The sequence below is a fragment of the Nuphar pumila genome, chromosome 2 (genome assembly GCF_984573655.1).
Source record: "Nuphar pumila chromosome 2, dmNupPumi1.hap1.1, whole genome shotgun sequence".
In the NCBI taxonomy this organism is placed as follows: Eukaryota; Viridiplantae; Streptophyta; class Magnoliopsida; order Nymphaeales; family Nymphaeaceae; genus Nuphar; species Nuphar pumila.
In genome coordinates this window covers 110,490,636-110,510,719 of record NC_143250.1, presented here as the reverse complement: position 1 = coordinate 110,510,719, position 20,084 = coordinate 110,490,636, and the positions used below count along the sequence as shown (strand labels likewise).

General features: G+C 36.2%; 2 protein-coding genes across 2 annotated transcripts; one reads left to right on the top strand and one right to left on the bottom strand.

Moving 5' to 3' along the window:
- Nucleotides 1-288: 288 nt before the first annotated feature.
- On the top strand, nt 289-8,467 carry LOC149846720 (partner of Y14 and mago-like). The gene is made up of 5 exons (XM_089998124.1): nt 289-711; nt 839-952; nt 4,705-4,947; nt 7,984-8,128; nt 8,235-8,467. Exons 1-4 carry the CDS (start codon nt 541-543, stop codon nt 8,125-8,127), a joined length of 672 nt encoding a protein of 223 aa, XP_089854250.1. The 5' UTR covers nt 289-540; the 3' UTR covers nt 8,128; nt 8,235-8,467.
- An 8,504-nt stretch (nt 8,468-16,971) lies between these two features.
- LOC149846719 (putative calcium-binding protein CML29) lies at nt 16,972-17,743 on the bottom strand. The gene has a single exon (XM_089996522.1). It carries the CDS (start codon nt 17,717-17,719, stop codon nt 17,252-17,254), a length of 468 nt encoding a protein of 155 aa, XP_089852648.1. The 5' UTR covers nt 17,720-17,743; the 3' UTR covers nt 16,972-17,251.
- Nucleotides 17,744-20,084: the final 2,341 nt, after the last annotated feature.

Genomic DNA, 20,084 nt, shown 5'->3' with positions numbered 1-20,084 from the left:
CATGCGATCCAAGAATCGATTCCTAGCATTTGGACCAGGTTGAATCCATTTAAAAGGAAATTTGGTTGGGTCGACTCAACACAACCCGAGCCCATGATACGCAGCTCATTCGGATGGTCAGGTCGATATGACCGAATGTTAACCTTTTTACGAAGTTACCCATCTGTGACTATGATTAGGAACGGTAGAAGGACGAGGGGTCGGCGTCACCCGTCTCAAAAGGGCATTCTGGAGATTTCACTTCATCAAGTCCCCGAGAAACAATCCCACCGGACATCGGGGGACGGCTGTGTTCTTTCTTTGCAGAACCAGAAGAAGAAGAAGAAGAAGAAGCAGAAGGAGGATTTGGAGCTCAAAAAAGGAAGAAGGACGACACCGAACGCATTTCTTACTTAAATAGTGAAAGAAAGAAAGAAAGAAAGAAATAGTTCCAGCGTTCACTTTGAGAGGCAGCATGCGCCTGGGCGTCCCCTAAAAAAGGAAAAGAAACCATTGCGCCCCACAGGAGACAGTCGGGTTCGGCGGGAGGGTTGCCCTACAATGGCCAGCGCGGAGGAGGAGGTGGCCTTCTTCGGAATAGCCCTAAAGGAAGGGGAGAGGGTCCTGGCCCCCACCAGGAGACCCGACGGCACCCTCAGGAAGCCCATCAGGATCAGGGCTGGCTACGTTCCCCAGGACGAGGTTGCTATCTATCAATCCAAGGGCGCCCTGGTGCGATTTCTCTTCTTTACCCTCTGAAATTTGAGCTCCGTCGTCGTTCTTGTTGTTTCTTTCTCTCTTCTTTTCGCTGAGAAGTATAACGAAATTTGGGGTTTGATCTTCGACGGATTGGGTGTAGTTGAGGAAGGCGATGCCGGAGGTGCCGCTGGGCTGCGATCCGGAGCTGGATGCGAAGCAGAAGACGAAGTCGGCGAAGAGGAACGAGAGGAAGAAGGAGAAGAAGCATCAACAGGTCCTCTCTTGCTTTGTTTCGCTTATTTCTTTCTTTATTCAAATTTTCTTTCCCTTTCTTCCATGTCCTGAGAGATTTAGGGCGCTTTTCGTAGTTCATTCTGTTTTGAAGTTTTTGGATTTGTTTTTTACTTTCAATTCTGTTGGTATGTTTCTGATTTCTTCTGTTTGGTGAACATTAGAAGTTTTGGTTAGGTGAAATTTTGATTTCTGTTGTTTGGTCGAAATTTCGGAGTTTTTGGTTTGAAATTTAGCGAAGAAAATATTGAATTGAGGTGGATACCCGATCTGTGGAAATTGTGACGAAGAAGGCCGTAGATTTTCATGGTGCGATTTCCTCTTTTTGCATTCTGAAAAATAGGATCAAATAGAGATGTACCTGACATTCCATCATGCAAGTTTGCGGGTGGTCTGCGATCACAAGCACTGTTTGTGTCGGAAAACATTCGATGGAGTTATGTTCGTCCACTTCGCCTTCTCTTGCAGAAGTGCTGCTCTCCCCTTTTGTTGGTTTTGCATTGTTGAGTTACATGACTTGGGACTTGCTCAGGTCAACCCGTGGTTCTTGCTGGCTTGTGCTTACTTTTCTTGTGTATAGATAGTAATAATACATTGTCTAAATATAAAAATTTTGTATACAATGCAGAAATGCCTATTACATCATGATTAATGTTTATGCAAGAATTAAACGACATTTAGTTATCTAAATAGTACATAAGTACAGACTTTTATGGTGTAGATTCATCATATTTATGAGCAACTGAACTAGTTTATCAAGCATCACAATCAACCGGTAACTAATACATGTCTTAACATGAGAATGGGTTCATGTGAGAAAATAAAAGAACTCCTTTATCATTACTGTCTCCATATATAATGTAAATTAAAAAAAATAGAATAGATATATTTGGAACCAACTGGGTTGACAGAGTGGTGAGAGAAGGTGGATTATGATGAAGCCAGGATTACTGACTTTTGGGGGCAAGAAACCTTAAGCTATGCTTGACCAAATCCAAGCTTAGTTCAAATTTCAAACTTCACACGCACACAAATAAGAGTAATGCAAGTTAAATGCTGGATTTTGGATAATATCTGTAAAAAGTTACCTTGTTGAACGTATATTACTCAAATGCCATGTAAGTAGAGTGATCTTTTCTAAGAAAAGGTGTAATTTCATAAACAATTTTAAAGGTCAACTCTAGACACATGGGAAGAAGATGCCATCTAAGATTAGTTTCTATGGAGAAAACTTTTTACACACCATTACTGCTGCTTTTGCTTCAATATAGCATATGATACAAACATCAGAATTCTGTTCAATGTGTACCACAACATGCCGTTACTTGCTTTCATACTCTGTTAAATGCTGGAACATAGAAAACATTGGTTTTGTCACGTCCTACTCACTAAGTCTGGTACCTTTTTCAGCCGTGGCTTTGATTGGTCATGCATCTACTCTCAAGGCATTTGTCATAGGTGACACATTGACTGCTTGCTGGGCTCTACAAACAACTCTCATTAACCATATACTTGCTTAGGTATTGATCTGTATTATGAGTGCCAGAGATCTTCCTGCTGTAGGACAGGACAATTTGAACTATATGGGCCTTTAGCTTGCTGAGGTGCACTAGGCTGTGGATTGCTTTTGAGTTTTAACAAATAGAAAACTCCATATTATGATAATAAGCCTGGCTGGTCAGCCTCGTTTATGGAGAACATTAAAAAGCTGTCGATGTTATTCACTGCTATGTAAACAACCAATGTGCTGGCATGTTCAATTGAATGATACTTTGCCTCAGTTCTAGATCTGGATGGCATATTCTGATATTAGTAAGTGAAAATTATCTGTGGTTTGACAGCACTTGGTGGCCAATCATCCTTATTTCACTTGGTTTATTCACATGAGCGTTACCTTAGAACTATCAAAGTTGACTAAGAAACAGAATGCTGTACTTTATGGCTGATGTTGCATGTCACATAGGAACATGAAGGTGCTAAATGGTCACTTCTGGTGTTGGATAGGGGATTGAGGCTTTGGAATGGACATGCTGGGTTGCTAGAATAGGTTCAACATGGGTAACAATTATTTTGAAACACCTATATTGTTTTCTGGGTTTTTCTGTATTGGGGTCTCCTGCAATTATCACAGTGTTGGTTGACTTGATTTCTTATGGGTTGTTGTCGGGAGATTTTGGGGTTTGATGTCTAGGAGGATGTATACAGTGGATAGTATCTTTAAGAGTTGTACAAGTATGAGTACTGAAGGTTGCTTGGAATCAAGATTTGAAGCCTACGTTTGTTGGAACCAATGTTGTTAGTATCGGTATCGGACCCGAATCATCTCGCCATCAATTCAGCTGTATCAGCCAATACTGTTACTCAAGTGAATTGTTCTGTATCAGCCAAAAAAACAATAAAAAATTATTGTCAATCATAACGTGACACGTGTTAAAACCATTAAAATAATATTAAAAAATATATTTTTAATATTTTTACATTTATTAAAAATTGCTGATTCAGGGGTGAAGCGTATCGATTTTCTGCCGATACGATGTGTATCGGCTGATACACACCGATACTGATAATGGTTGGAACTGAAAGTTGTGTAGGAATGCAATATGCATCTTACCAATGTGTGTATGCTGCCCTCTCTAAGCTGTACATATGTTTATTGTTGAGGGGTATTTCTGTAACATAGTCATAGGCATTATAGTCAACTATTTTTTGTCTTCTCGTGGAACCCTAAAGGGACGTCTCCTTTTATGCCGTAGCCTCATTCTTTTGAATCTAATGAAGTTTCTTCTTCATTTCTTTACTTGCTCTCTTCTTTCTTCTTTTTCTATTGCATTCTTGCTCTAAAATGCTATGGCGGAAGTAGGAGGAGGTGGAGGAGGTTTGCAGCAGCTATTTTTACATTTATGACATGGCTGAGTTGTGGTGCCTTTTCTTGTTAATGGAGTGTATGGTGTTGGTGCCATGTGCCAATGTCCACTAGTTTTCTACTTATACAAATGTGTGATTTTCATGGGCTAATTATAGTGCTTTTGTCCTGATTTTCATGTCACCTAAAACAACTACACATGCAATTTTTGCCACCTAATTTATTCCAGCATGGTATTGACAGACTTTCTCGATCATTAAGGGTATGAAATTATGAATTTGATTGAAGGTACCCTATCTTTTCTTCTCAATATGTATTTGTGCAGGTAATCAGATTTGTGTGGTGTAAGTGGAGAAAGATAATGCTGTGTTTAATTGGCTTGGATTTGGTTTGATCCTAGTCTGACCTGACCAAATAACTGTAGTTGCTGGATATGTGTGTGTGTGTGTGTGTGTGTGTGTGTGTGTGTGTGTGTGTTAACTTGGGGCTAAGAATGTCTGTTGTCACTGGTTTTGAGTTTGAATCCCCTTCCTGATTGGTTCACATCCCTGGTCACGTGCATGACACATTCCAGTCTGGACGGATTTGGATTATACTGCATCTGATCCATTTCTAAGTCGATGGACTTTGGTATAGTGTTATTTCTGTATCCAAGAAATTGGGATCTAGTTGGATTAGGACCTGCCTTTGTCTCACCCTTAGAATGTCTTCACATTATTGAAAGGCCTAGCTTATGCATTTTCTTCCTTTTCCTTTGACATTTCACTTTATGGTTCTATGTGGAGGGGATTGTGATCAATCAATGTACCTCGTCTTGGTTTCTTTTCTGAATATTTGTTTTTGTTTGACATGTATTTTTGGTTTTCTGCTAGGCTGCTCTTGCTTCATCAGCTTCTGATAAAGGAAAGAGTGTGGATGCAAAAGAAGTCAGAGAGAGGGCTTCAGCCGAAGAGGTTTCCCGGTCACAGAATGTCGATGAACTAGAAAATCAAATGGATAAGCTTGCCCTTTCTACTCAAGCAATGCCTACTGCATCACCAGGTTCAATAGAGAATATAAATCCAGGGGGATCAGGTCCAGATCTTGATAAACGAATTCGTGCACTGAAAAAGAAGGTGCCTGTGCAATTCTTCTACATCAGTTCTAGTTTGTTCTTGGTAACTGGAATCCTGTTTGATTTTAGTATATACTATTGTTTTGAGGTTGCATGTTTCCATTTGTGGAAGTTTTTTATAAGAATACCGTTTGATACAGCCCCCTCTGATTTCATTTCATTCAGTATAATGTTACATTCCATGCAATTTTTGAGTGCCACAAGATGGAGTTCAGTCTGGTAGTTTATGTTTCCAAACCACTTCGTCACCAATATTATGAAGAGAGACCAATGCTTTACAAAACTCAGCCTCAGGATCTCTAAACCTATCTCACAGTTTTTCACTGTTTTATTAAACTTTGATAGAGTGGAAGGTGAAACAAAAACCCATCTTCTACCATTGGAGCAGACAAAATACTTGCCAGTCATATTGGAGATCACCTCAATTGCAGAACTCAAGATACATGATTTGGGATGTAGGAGATCAGCTTGAGAATAGATAGAGCTCAAAAAGAGCACCTCTAGAAGCATTCTAATACAGCAACCCCATCATTCTTCTCCCAAATTACAAATTGAACCTGCCATGAAAAACCTAAGGTAGACCAACAAGGGGGATGATCAGACCTGCCATCGATCCAGATATTACACATAGCTGTGTTCCTATCATCCATCTCCACTGATAGTATTCTATCTTTACAAGCTGGCCACACTTCTTTCTTGATGCTACTCGGAGAGATTGTCCATCGTGACATATCCTATTTCTTTTCACCAAATGTTCCAAGTAATAATGTGAAAACTCAATTTCCAACATCTCTCGATCTAACCCCAATGACACTGAATAGAAACCCCCACTTTAGTTCCAGAATTATTGAGCTGTTTGGGCTCTGGTTCTTCCAAATTTTTGTAGTGTCTGCCAAATATTAGGAGGCATATTACACTTGAAAAGGATGTGATCATGATCTTCCTCAGCACAGACACATAAATGACATTGATTAGGAAAGACCAAACCTATTTTCTTGAGCCTGTCAGTCAGAAATCTATTGGCTACAGCTATATGTACGGTCCAAGCAGCTCTTGGAAAATGATTTTTAATCCAGATAAAGTTGGGCTAACTCGCAGTTGGGAACTTGTTACAAAGTTCCACAGCATTTTCCTTGAACATGCCTTGGCAGGAAGATAGCCTTTCCAAAATCAAGCAATCCTCCTCATCATGAAGCATCAAAGATCCAATGCAGCTTCACACCAGTAAAAGAGGCGAAAGGAGGGTTCTCCAGGGCATGTAGAACACTTTAATGGAACATCCAAGCCGGAACACAATGCTTTGCTTTAAATGATGTAAGAATAAGGATGACAAGGCGGGTCCACACCAAGAATCTGTCTAAAATTTCGATATTAATAGATTACAGTTTCTCCAAGAAACTCCTTCCTGAATACCTTTCCAGCCCCGAACAATGCTTCACCATAAATGGGATCCTATAAAAACATAGTAAATGTCCGAGTGCTTCTTCTTGAAAGGTACTGACCTCTGAGAATAGTAGATCACAGTGAATATTTCACATACACGTCCATTTCTATATTTGCTAGGCTTGTGCACCTAAGGCTGGTCTCACCCTCTGACTTGGGTCTACATATACTTCATCTTGCCATAGAAGGGCCTTAAATAAATCTTCCAGCTTATTAATAATAGCTGCATGTCTAGAAGTTATTGTGAGAAAATTTAACATTGTCAATTAATTTTTTATTTTCTTTTTGGAAATTCTACTTGATATTATAGAGTACTTGAATTTATGCCAGCTCCATCAAAATCAACCCACTTATGGCATGTTGCCGTGTTCAAGTTGGGTGACCTTTTGAAATTTTAAAAATCAATTGAAGATTTTCTTTGAGTTCTAGTTCAACTTTGTGCATGGCAGTGTGCTAACAAGCACTTGATTATAAAGTATACTGGAAGTCACTGTATAATATTCCATATGAATTTTTAGCTCGGCCTATGTTTGACTATTTCAAGTAGGATTACTAAGACTTGTTTATGTGTTGTTAAAGAAGTTAAAAATGAAAAAAGGGATTCCTTAAAATTTCTACTGTTAGTGGGTACTTTGGGCGTGCCAACTTTTCCCGAAAGAGAGATGGGCTAATATAATGCATTGAATGCATTACGGAGCACTCACACATTATTTTATCTTATCTTTTCTTGATAAGTGGATTGATCTGAAGCCCCTGCCAACACACGCACACATGTAAAGATTTTTTTTTTTCAGGGCATAATTGAAAACCTAGCCCAGACGATGCCATTGTGAATCCAGGTTGTCCAAAAGAACAGAGCTCCTGCTACAATTCCTGTGCATCTGTTGTCAACGATTCACTCTTAGATGGTTTTAAGAAATTGACTTAAAGTGCTTTGCAGGGATAAAATGATATTAGGGATTGGGATCTTGATTTGGAGATGATGCTTATTTTGTAAAAAGTAGCATTGGAATCTTGATTGCTGCTTTGCCCTAGGTTTTGAGTTTGTTTTTTTCCATGATTATTGATTGAGGTTTTGCATTAAAGGTATTTGGCTTGTTTTTTCTGAGGCATTTTTGTTGTGCTGGGAAGTGGATCATGGTGTCTTTAGGCCTTTAGTTTTCACAGCCGCTTGATGCAATGAAACAGAAAGATTATAAAGCCTGTAGTTTAGCTGTCTATGATAAACGGGAAAGGTAAAACATTGGTGTTCCATTTGTACGTTAGTGGCTGTAGAAACGGATCTGTGTAAAAGCTGAATCATGGTTCAGATTTGCATGCCATGGATTGTTACGCTAATGGAATCATTTCCTTGTGGGTTTCTGTGTTTTAACGTGGCCCTACTGTTTTAGTTAGGATTTTGCAGGTTTTATTTCTATTGATGGAAGTGTTCCCCTGTGAAAATGGCCAAGTGATGTTCTAAGATGGCAGGGTGGATCTCTTTTCATACTTGGTTGCTCTTATGATGGGTTTACTGGTTATTCACTCGGATATTACTTGGTTGCTTCTATGATGAGTTAAGTGGTTATTTACTCAAATATTACGCGTATGACAGATTCGGCTGACAGAGGCGCTGCAGAAAGTTGCCAGTGAGAAAGATAATCTTAAGCCAGAGCAATTAGAGAAACTGGCAAAATTGGAAGGGTGGCGAAAAGAGCTAGCGGAACTGGAGAACGGAAAAGCCGCTTCTGTTTCATGAGGTCTGTGCTCTTCTTTTGCTTCATTTCTCCTGGTAAGGTGCTAGATCTGGTTAAGTACTCTAGACCGTGGCTTGCTAGATGCTAATTCTGTCAATCTTCTGTGAAGTAAACTGAGCCATAAACCTCGTAATGGTGGTGAGTTCTAGTCGCAGTTTAGTGTCAAAACATTTGTTCAGGCCTTCCTCCACCTGATTCCCATCTTGTATGAGCCTCTTCATGAGCTAGGTGTCCATCTCAGGCAATGTATGTGGTACAAATTGTACTCACATTATGAAACTTGATGCTATGCATTCTTGGTCATCAACTAGTTTTCAATCCAAGATCTGTTTTTGGTAAAAATGTTCTTATCTGAGCTTGAGTGAATCTCAATGTAGTTCAATTCAGTGCTGCATGGACTCTGTGTCTCGGCTTTTGGATGTTTTAACCTGGACTTGGATAACTTGCCGGGATGCGGACGCCTATGTGGCTTAGGTCTGTCAGAGCCCTATGGTTGCAGACGGGCCAGAGTTTTGTCCCAGGCCATTTTGTATGATTGGGAATCGGTATCATTTTTTGATTTCTTCACATTATTTAATATCTTGCTCTTTTTCCTTATATTTTTTCGGCTGCGAGAAAAGCTTAAAAAATGATATTTTCATGGCTGTCCTTTAAAAGGTGTCACTGTGATCCCTACTCTGCCCCCAAAACGAGGTCATCCCCCTTTTCTTTGGCCTTTCCTTGTTGGTTCATGCCTCCCTCTGCTCATCTGGTAGGGTCGACTTGTGAATGTCACCAAGTTGACCGGATGCCACAAGTTTGAAACTCACTAATGGCATCCATGGCCGCAAGGAGAAGCTTGGTGTACTCCCCTGTGGGACATATTTCTCAATATAAAGGGTTTATTGAAAATCTCAAAAAAAAATTCAACATATATAAAGAATGTGCTTTAAAAAACACAAGGTGGTATCCCATGTGGTAAGCAGGGTGCTGTGCCAAGCTGAAGGCCCAGGTTCGAATCCCTCTGCCACATGGGGCTTAAATGATATCTGGTAGGGGTCTGCCTGACCCCAGCTTGCCTTAAAAAAAATTATAAAGAATGAGATTTGATAAATTTTTTTTTTTAAATTCTGATAAAATATCATTTTTAACCTTTGGCTCGAAAACGTGTTTTCCCTATTTTGTTATGCAATAGGGTAGTTTGATAATTTCGTTATACAGTCACATTAACTTGAATTACTCTAAGGTCTCTATTTGACTGTTTCAGTGAGAAGTTGGGCCTGAAATTTCTGTTTCAGGAAGGGGAGGCTCTTTTAGGAAATCAGGCAAAAAGTTTATCTGAATGAAATTTTCTCCTAAAAATATCAACAAGTGTTTTTATTATTTTTGTGACAAAACACGGAACTCCCAAAATAGGTGGTGGTGTGAAAATTATTACTTTTTTGAGAAAATATCATTTGTTTGAATATATTACAGTAAAATCACAGCAATTTCAACATCCATTTATCCAAAAAAGTGGGATAAGTGGAAAATCTGCATTGTGGATAGCATACAAGGTCCCAAATTTTTCCTGTTTATCTTAATAAGCAGATCATCCAATTGCACTATGGAACGCAATGCAAGTTCCCCATTTATCCTGTTTATCTTCACAGGTAGGACATCCAAACGAATGCGTGAGTTGAATCAGTTAGTTCCTGAGCAGGGATCCAGGGAGCGGGTAAATGCCATGCCTATTTGACACAGGCAATGACATAACAGCATTTCATGTGGAGCCTGCACTATACTTCTGTAGCCATGACCCATACCCATGGCACTTAGCCGCTCCTTTGATCTCAACCCAAATTTTCTGGTTTTGGTGGTGGAATTTCATATCTGAATCTTATAAAGAATTTCAAATATATCTGAACATGATAAAGATCCTGAGACCATGAGGACTTTGATCCATGGATAGGGAGCTCATAAGATCAGTATCTGGTAAAGGTTCTACCGATGTTACCCAAATCTAATTTTGAATCAGATCATGCTAGATCTAATTGGATTTGATTTTATTAGCACTTGTATCTGAACTGAAAACCCTGTTCAATTAATCTAACTAGCAAAATTCCTTAAAACTGATGATTACAAACAACGCCAAAGAATTAGACTACACTATAAATCACATGAGAGCTGAATCTTTTAGCTGTTTAAAGACTAATACAAGGTTAATTTTGCAAAATACATATTTCCATGTTTCCTTGCATTCTTTTTTAATATGTAAACTAATTATTCGTGCTTCTCAGAAGATCACTAGATTGTTTTTATTTTTCATTTCTACTGGTAGCAGAAATCTGAAATTCTACAAACGGGGGTTCTGCCTGGTCGGTAGGAGCTGTCAGTGCACGTCTCCTTGTGAGACGTTGTAGGATCAAACCCCAGTGGTACGATTTGAATAATAACTGGTGGGGATCTGCCTAACCCCAGCTTGCCTTTCAAATAATTTTTTTTTTCTGAAATTCCAAAACGTTCTGGAACTTTGGTGTCATTGAAATAAACTGTTGCATGCAGTCGTGCTTAAATTAAACTCAAATCCAAGAAAATTAAAGCTATGTTTGAAAATTGACTCTTGCTGACGAAAAAGTTGATTCTATAATAGTCATGGATTTAGCAAACAAAAAATGACTACTATCTTAGTAAAATGGTGTGATTTCCAAAATGCCTTGCAATTTGCCAAACCCCTCCATGTTTAAAATTTTGTTTCCCGATTTTTTTAGGATATTTTTACTCTTCTGCTTTAGCAAACGTTTGTGTGATATATGTATATGTTGTGGGAAGCATGCAACATCTCAATAACAGTGAAATTTGCATGAACATTTGTAGACTTAATAGAATTTACATAAAGTATTTGCGAACTTGGCTAACTTGAATCTCAACATAAGAGATTCGTATATGGAAATACTCAAATTTTCTGAGATTTGCAAGCTTTGTGCAAACCTTAAATTTAAAAGTTCAAGATCAGCATATTCACTCCATACATTTATGGCAGTCTAGACATTCACATATATGTCATGTGACCCTCTAATTAAAAATTTGTTTAAAGTCAAGCCGTACATCTACAAATGTCTTGCAAATATTAGTTGTGAATGTTCTTACCTTCGCATATTTAGTGATTGATTGTAAGTTTGCATTACGCATTTGCAAACGTCACAACCTTTACTTAAATACTATACCAACATTCTTTAACTAAAAACTCACAAAAGTCTGGATGTACATATGCAAATGTACGTTCACATTCTGTGAATATCATACAATCTTCGTTTAACTAAAAACTCACATAAAATCTGGACATACATCCACAAATGTGTGTCCTAACTTTTATAAACATATGTTGTGAACCTCCTTACCATTGTTTTTTTTTCTTCTGATTCATATATAAGTCATTGATTGTTCTTTTTTTGTATATTTTTTTGTTTCTTGTCAGAACCCTAACCATTCTCCTTCTCTCATTGCTGTGATTTCTGTGCAATTCATCTTGCAACATTCTGGTGATGTTGCAATAGCTTTTTGGTTAGTTTTTTCGTCTTTCGATCCTTAAAAACTTTAGACAAAAGAAAAGTGAGTTTCATATATTTTTTAAGGGTTTTTTTGTGTATATATATATATTTGTTGGCCTTGTAGTATTTGTGTTTAGTTGTTGTCATTGATTTATGTTTGTTTGTTTGTTTTTTATTCAATATTTGACACTAGATTATACGTCTAGGATTATCTAAGTTTAGGGTTATATATATATAAAATTTGTTGGCTTTATAGTAATTGTGTTTGGTTGTTGCCTTTGATTTATGTTTGTTTGATTGTTTTTTATTTGATATTTGATAATTTTTTTTGGTAATGGGGTTGAGATTGACTATGAACAAGCATTCAATTGGAGTAATGGGATTAATGTTGAAGTGATTGCATGTCAGTGTGTGAGATAACAACCATGGTTGGTGTAGGAAGTTGTGTTAATTGAATGTATGAAGGATATATGGATGATATTTTATTACATGATATTTTTATTTGATGGATGATATGTTGTGTGATTGGTGTATGCACTTAATGATGGCCTCAAAAAGGGTTTAAATACATTACTGTCTCAGTGATGATTTTTTTTTTAAGATCTATAATGGTGCCAAAAAATAGTAGCTTTAAAGAATTTATAACTTTGATGTCTTGTAAAACTGGATATGTCGAAGAATATCTGAGCTTTCAAGATGAAAATTGTGAACATAAGAATTTAGTAAAGATTGATTGTTGTTTTGGATGACAATGATGTAGACTTTGTTATTTAATAGTGATTACTCAATAATTTTGATTGGACAATATGACAAAGTGAAACAAAAAAACAGTTAGAAGTGACTTGCAAGAAGCAGTTGATTTATTTCAACTAATATCTATTGAGGACAATCATGAGACAAGTATCCAACTCTCTCAAACGATTGGCAATATTGATGTTCATAATATACACGTGAAGGACATGCAGTTGCCCCAACCAATTAGGGATATAGATATATGTGCATATAATGAACAACTTGCACCATTATACATGATCAGAGGTGTGTGTAGAGAATATGCAGCTACACCACTAAACCAGTGCTATTGACATTTATTACAATAATGCAGATAACATTCAGTCTTTTAAAAGAGATGATATAACTAGGTACAAGTTGTTGGATTGTATAATTTATGCTTAAGATGTAGGTATTAATTTTATGGTTAATTATGAAATTTAGAAATGCGAGAATGATACATATATGCAAGTAAATGAAGAGATAAAAATGATGCCTTGTAATCTAGTTTGTATATTCAAACATCTAATTAGTGGTAGCAACAATCATGAAGACAACAAAAAATCGGATGATGAAGATCATTATACTGTGTCGATTGAGGGTGACTCTGAAAGTATAGGAGATGACCAAGGCACAAATGACATGAAATAATTAATGACATACAAATGACAATTGAAAAGTCAAACTCTTGGTATGTTGTCTAAGCCATATGAGCATTTATTGGGTAGTAGAATTTTTTTTCCTACTAATAAGATATTGTTGAAATGGTTCTGGTTTAGTGGATTCTCATACAATAAGAGTAATGAAAAATCATTGAAACAAAGACATTTGAAATGATTGACGAGTTTTGTAACAAAAAACTCATTGACCGAGAATCTTTTTAGTGGCTAACAACAAACTCAAACAACAAAGTCATTGTTGTCGATCGAAGGTTTCATGATCTAAAACAATATTGTAAAATTTTGAAAGATCATGTAATATGCTAGAACTATAAAACAAAATTCTTAAAGAGTTGTAGTAATATAATGTCTCTTGTATGCATGAAAAAGAACCCATATACTATAAGTGATTACCCTTAAAAGAATAATTACATAAAGGTGCACAAAGTATCATTGATTCAAGTGAAGACGTACGAAAGAAGGCATATATGTGGTAGTTCATTGAACAATTTTAGAGTAAAAAAATTTATTTTTGCATAGATTTTAGGTGTTATTTACAAACACATGATAATCCAAATATTACTCCAAAAAAAATCATTAATGACATTACTCACGCGAAAGATGTGTAGATTAATTATAAACATCCATGGTGTTGATAAAAATACATAAAAGCAGTATTTGGTACATATAAAGAATCATTTAAGACATGTTCTGCCTATTTGGATCATTTGATAAAGGCAAACCCATGAACTCTTGGGGCCATTGAGATTGATATGAGAGATCCATCTAAGTACCTTTTCTTATCATTTAATCTATGCATCAATGAGTTTTTAAAAGGGTGTCATTTAGTTCTTATGGTGGATGATACATTCCTAAAAGAAAAATACATGAGTATATTATTGTCAGTGCACAATATTAATCATTCTACTGTGATGTTTTCTGTAGCATTTGTAGTTATAGATAAGAAGTCATAAACATGGTTTTTGAATTGTATGAAACAAAAATTCATATGTTGTGAAAAGTTTAGAAAGAAAAAAAATTAATAGTTATATCATGTAGACACTTAGGGCTCTTGTATGTTGTTCCCTACACATGTCATAATTGTGATATTGGATATTACATGAAGCACTTGACAATGAATTTTGCTAAAAGTTTTGGTGCATCACTCATAGAGCGCAACCATATGACAATAATGCAAATATTTTCTTGAAACAATCTAGGATCTAGAACAAGCCACATGATTATATTAACATAGATATGAAACCAATGATTTGGGTTATATTTCACTTTTCAGAAAAAAAATATATGGGTGTTTAATATCTAATATAGTAGAGAATTTATATTCTTGAATTCTCTTCATATGTAACAAGCCCCTAGTGACTCTTTTTAAGATGCTTTGTATCATAATAATGTCACTATTTGAGAAAAAAAAATATCAGGCATTGTTGTGTCTGAGGTAAAAGAAAATATAGAGGCATTGAGAAAAATACATAACAATTATGTATGGTTGTCGTAGATTACCATCAACGTCTATATGAGGCCCATGATTGATCTCACAATTACAACGTTAAACTTGAAAATAGAGAATGTTCTTGTAACCTTTGGCAAGTGAGTGAGATTCCATGTGAATATGTAATTAAATAATTTTTATATGGGGGCAAGCTGCCAGAAAATTACTGTAGCAAACACTTCAAAGTTGATTCATATATAACTGCATATCATACATTTTTATTCTTGCTAATGACGGATAATGTCGTACACAATCCTTTTACAATTCTTATTTCAGTCTATCCACCAAAGGTGATGCGTAAACTAGGGCAACCTAAGGTGATATTGTGCCATCCAAGTGCAATATATGTGGTGAGATTGATCACAAGAGAAAGAACACATAACAATATGTTTGGGTATTTCTTGTTGCTAAATTATGTATGTTTTTCTTTGTCTGTGTATATATTTTTAAGAATTATTGAATGAATTGCTTTTATGTATTTATCAAGAGATTTTCAATAAAATACTCAAATGTCATTATTAAGAGTTGATGAATTTAAATTTATAATTCTTATGTCTTCTATGTATATCTTAGTTATTTGAGAAATAGATAAATCACATAAATAAAAATATGATAGAAAAACTACTATAATATAATAAAATAAGTTGTGTTTATATATTTATTTATATTATATGTATTTATTTATATTCAATTGTAATTGGCTATGAAAACAGCTAGATGACAACCAACTCGATGAGCAACAACAACAACAAGAGCACGAGTATAATTTTGACATGGAGACATTGTTGAATAATGAATGATTTTGGCATGGAGACATTGTTGAATAATGATGTAAGTATTAGCAGATTTACATATTTGTTAGGTTTATATGTAGATTGATTTAAATTTAATTACCGGGATAACCCATCCAAATACAAGATGAGACAATAGAAAAATAATTACCAAAGACCATTTAACTTAATGCATGGTTATCAGTGAGTCCTGAAAGCGATAATTTTATTTTTAGCTTGACTTTTTACAGAAAATTAACTCTAATGAGTAGTGTGATGTGAACTTGCAATCAGTCAGGAAACATGAAAAAACAAGAACATTAACAACTAATATTTGTAAATTTCATATAAACATTTGCGCACGTGCATCTTGACTTTAAGCGAGTTTTTAATTAAAGAAGGTTTGCATGACATCTACGCAAATGTTAAGACTGCCACAAATGTAAGAAGTGAACTCGTTGAACTTGAATTTTTAAATTCTAGAAGGTTCACACAAGGCTTAAGAATCTTAGAAGATTTGTGCATTTCATATGCGAAACTTTATGCAACTTTCATCGGGTCCGCAAAATGTTAATGCAAATATTCTTTTTATTGAGACCTTGCGTGCTTCACATAGCATAAGTAGTAGGTTCACATGGCTAACAATGTTTTGGGTGATAAATGAAATTGAATCATCATAAATCCAATGTTTTAAAAAATAGATGAAAATGATCTTGAAAGGACTCATAATCGCCATTTAAATGCTCTCAAACGGGTCAAATCAATGTGAGAAACTGAAAATCAAAGTTTTCTCAGCCAAAAAGTCGAGGTGGGTTTGGTTTGGGCAAAACGGACTTAGTGCACCATCAAATCCCTACATTGTGCCTCAAGCGCCCTTAGAGGCATGCGTGCGTGCGTGTGGACAACCGGCACATCTGTTCTTGTGTGTTGCGTATGCGTAGTGACTGTAAACCACCTTAAGAAACAAGGGTTTCCAAAATATTAGAAATAGTAAAAAGATTCCATTTAAACCACCAAACGTTTCTCTTACATATACGACTAAACCCATTTCAAAGGTTATTTGTGGGAAACAATACATGAACAAATGTATTATGTACATTCCCATAATAGAAAATAATTTATTTTGAAACTTTTTCAATACCAAAAATCAAAGTTCATCCTGTGATTTAGAGGTTCTAGTACCTGCTCACACGGTAGCTGGAGAGGGCAGAAGGTAGTGGTAACCCTGCATTCCAAGTTCGAACAGAAGCGTGTGCGCTCTTGCAGAATCCAAAGCTGGGTGTACCTCATGACGTCGGGAAGGACTTAGAGAGTTTTACTGGTGTTCCCACGAGGGTTTGGGTCTTCCCTTGACTTAGAAAAACAAAAAAAATGTTCACCACATCCTCTGCCTCTCTAAACTCTGAATACGATTGTGGGGCCTTTGACAGAATTGCCACCATCGATCGATCGATCGATCGAGAGAGAGAGAGAGAGAGAGAGAGAGAGAGAGAGAGTTTTATCCACATTCCACGTACAATAGATGAGAATTGACGATAAGCTTTGTCTAGTCTTTCATTATGATGAGAAATAGTGATCATGATCAACATTTCTACCACGATTTTTATCCACAGACAACAGAGAAGAATTGACCATAAGCTTAGTCTAGTCTTTCATTATGATGAGAAATAGTGATCATGATCAACATTTCTACCACCGTTCACATGAGTTACGAGTTTTGTATTAGCTAAACCTGACATTTAGTTCATGAACCCCAAAGTATCATGGTTTCTATGCAAACATATTACAAAAGCAAGCCAACCAAGATACAGTACATTAAAAGACAGAAAAGGACAACTTAGATTAATACTACAACTAATTAGGCCTACTTAGATGCTTTTGGGTTATAATTGTTCTTATTACATCATCTAAAGAAGGGCATTTGCTATAATCTTGAAGTGATCCAACCCTACCATCTCATCATCATCCACATCCAGTGCAGCTATAGAGGCCTCACACTCTTCTTTGGTCACCCCATCACCCAGCTTATTCACAAGCTCATACAGCATAGCACCTGTGATCTCACCACCCTCTTTTGCATCCAACATCTCAAGAGCAGACTTGAGCACAGAGGCCAAGCTCCCCAAGTCCACGTCCTTAAGGCCAACCTCTAGAAACTCGTCTAAGCTTAGCAGTCCATCACCATTTGTGTCTCCCTGCCTGATCATCTCCCTCACCTCTTGCTCGGTGGTCGTGTAACCGATCGACGACAGGATGCCTCCCAGCTCTGCTGCTGATATAAGGCCGTCATCATCATTGTCGAAGGCTGTGAATGCCTCCAGTAGCTCCTGGACATGGATTAGGATATCAGGGTTAGGTGAGGTTCTTGATGCCATGGCTTGAAGCAACTCGTGGATGAACCTCCCTCACTGGCCTTGTGCTTTTATGCTATGTTTAGGAATCTAGAATTGGTGGTCCTTGCTAAAAGAAAAAGAAGGATTCTCATTCTATATGCGAGCTCATCCTTTTACTTTTAGTGCTCTCTCTCTCTCTCATGTGCAGAGTGCAGACAAATGTGTTATATATATATATATATATATATATATATATATATATATATATATATATATATATATATATATATATATATATATATATAGAGAGAGAGAGAGAGAGAGAGAGAGAGAGAGATGAACATATTAGGCCTCATTTCTCATTCTACCCATTAGGTTTTATGTGTTTAATGAAAGATCTGAACCGTTAGATGTGTTTAGCATGCTCTAATTAGTGTGAATCTACTCTTGAATCTATCTTTTTTTGATGAAAAAACATATTTTTATAAGTTGGGAAAACTGGTACCTTCATAGCCATTGATTTTGGATCACCGGAAAAACCTGTATACACGTCACATTCCGGTGATCCAAAAGCCGGTTCCCACTAAGCAAAACCTATAGATCACATCTACGGTGTTAGACCTGAGAAAAATACTTAAAACTACAAATTTTGACGTGGCCTAAAACTTAACGAAAAGGGGCCTAAGGAATGCATTACTCATATATATATATATATATATATATATATATATATATATATATATATATATATATATATATATATATATATATATATATATATATATATATATATATATATATATTATTGACATTTGAATTGCCGGATGTGTGAAAGTTGTTTTATAATTAAAAAATCAACAGCCTAAAATACACCAACATTTTTTATTTCAAATATATATTTTCATTCAAGAAACATGATTTGAGGGTTGATCCCAGCAAATCAATCATAACAAACACATTTACGGTGTTTGACTAAGTTGGAATAACCTGCACCCGTGAGATCCTAGCTCGATTGTGTAAAAGATTATAGAGGGATACAATCCTTGGAAAGAGGATCTATCCAAAAAGGAATGTTGATTATCCTTATCATTTTTTTTTGTTAAGTGTAGGATTGATTCCTAATCCATTTGTTCTCTTGCCTTTCTGCACATATGAAAAGGCATTATATATTTGTTGTATCCTCCTCTCTATGTAGCAATGAGAAATTACTTTGTGTGTATGAACCTTTCTGCATTTTTTATATTGAACACGGTATCAAAGCTAAAGAACCAACCATAGTTCTATGTGGTGTATCTCTCCTACTAGAGTAATGGCTAGTGATGGCATCTCAACTAACATCTCATCCAACTCAGAAAAAATGTTGGTTCAAGAACAAAATTTCATCCTGAAGATCACCTCAACTTTGCTCAATGAAAATAACTATCTACCTTGGTCTAAGGCTGCTACGCTATTTTTGAGTAGCAAAGGAAAGTTGGGACATATTGCAGGTAAAACTCCCAAACCTGATACATCTGACGCTACTTATGATGACTGGCAATTTTCAGACCATCTAGTGATGGCGTGGCTTCTGAATTCCATAGAAGCCAACATCGCATAAGGTTATTTATTCATTGAAACCGCTATGGATTTATGGAATGCCTTGAAAGAACTTTATGGGCAACAAAATAATGTTGCTAGAATTTATCAATTTCAACAACAAATTACCCAACTTCAAAAGGGTGATAAACCCTTTCATAGCTATTTAAATACCTTAAGAGGTACGTGGGATGAGCTCAACCATTATCGTCCTATTACTAATGGCGTTAATGTGTTGAAAGAAAGAGAATAAAAAGATAAGGTTTTTAAATTTTTTGCTGGATTGAGTCAAGAATATGAGAGCATACAAAGTCAAATTTTGATGACTACTACTCTCCTTTCATTAAACATCATTTGCTCTATAATTCAAAGGGAAGAAACTCGTAAGACTGTTATGGGAACCCAACAAAAAATTAAGGAGGAAACTCATGATAAATTTACTTTCACTGTTGCAAATCCTGTTGGTTTTAAGTTCAAAATTAACAGTGATCATAATAGGAATAGACCAAAGTTTAAGTGCAGCTACTGCAAAAAAAAATGGTCACACTAGGGATTGATGTTGGGAGACTTATGGAAAACTGGCTAAAAGTAAAAACAGTGAAAAAAAGGAAGGTCCACTAGTTACCAATATGGATGATCTTGCCAAACTGCTTCAGCAACTCACTCGTTCAAATTTGTCCATATCGTCTAACATTGACCAACATGCTAGTAAAGAAGAAACCTCATGTACTTCTATAGCTTATAATGTTGTTTCTTGTTCAAATAAATGGATACTTGATTCAGAAGCTACTGATCATATGATTGGTCATGATAAGTGGATCAATAATGTTCA

Bases quoted from the DNA above. Each gene is read 5' to 3' on its own strand.
- LOC149846720 (XM_089998124.1), top strand. From the start codon at position 541: ATGGCCAGCGCGGAGGAGGAGGTGGCCTTCTTCGGAATAGCCCTAAAG. The intron at 712-838 runs GTGCGATTTCTC...GATTGGGTGTAG, and splicing joins ATCAATCCAAGGGCGCCCTG to TTGAGGAAGGCGATGCCGGA. The intron at 4,948-7,983 runs GTGCCTGTGCAA...CGCGTATGACAG, and splicing joins TTCGTGCACTGAAAAAGAAG to ATTCGGCTGACAGAGGCGCT.
- LOC149846719 (XM_089996522.1), bottom strand. From the start codon at position 17,719: ATGGCATCAAGAACCTCACCTAACCCTGATATCCTAATCCATGTCCAG.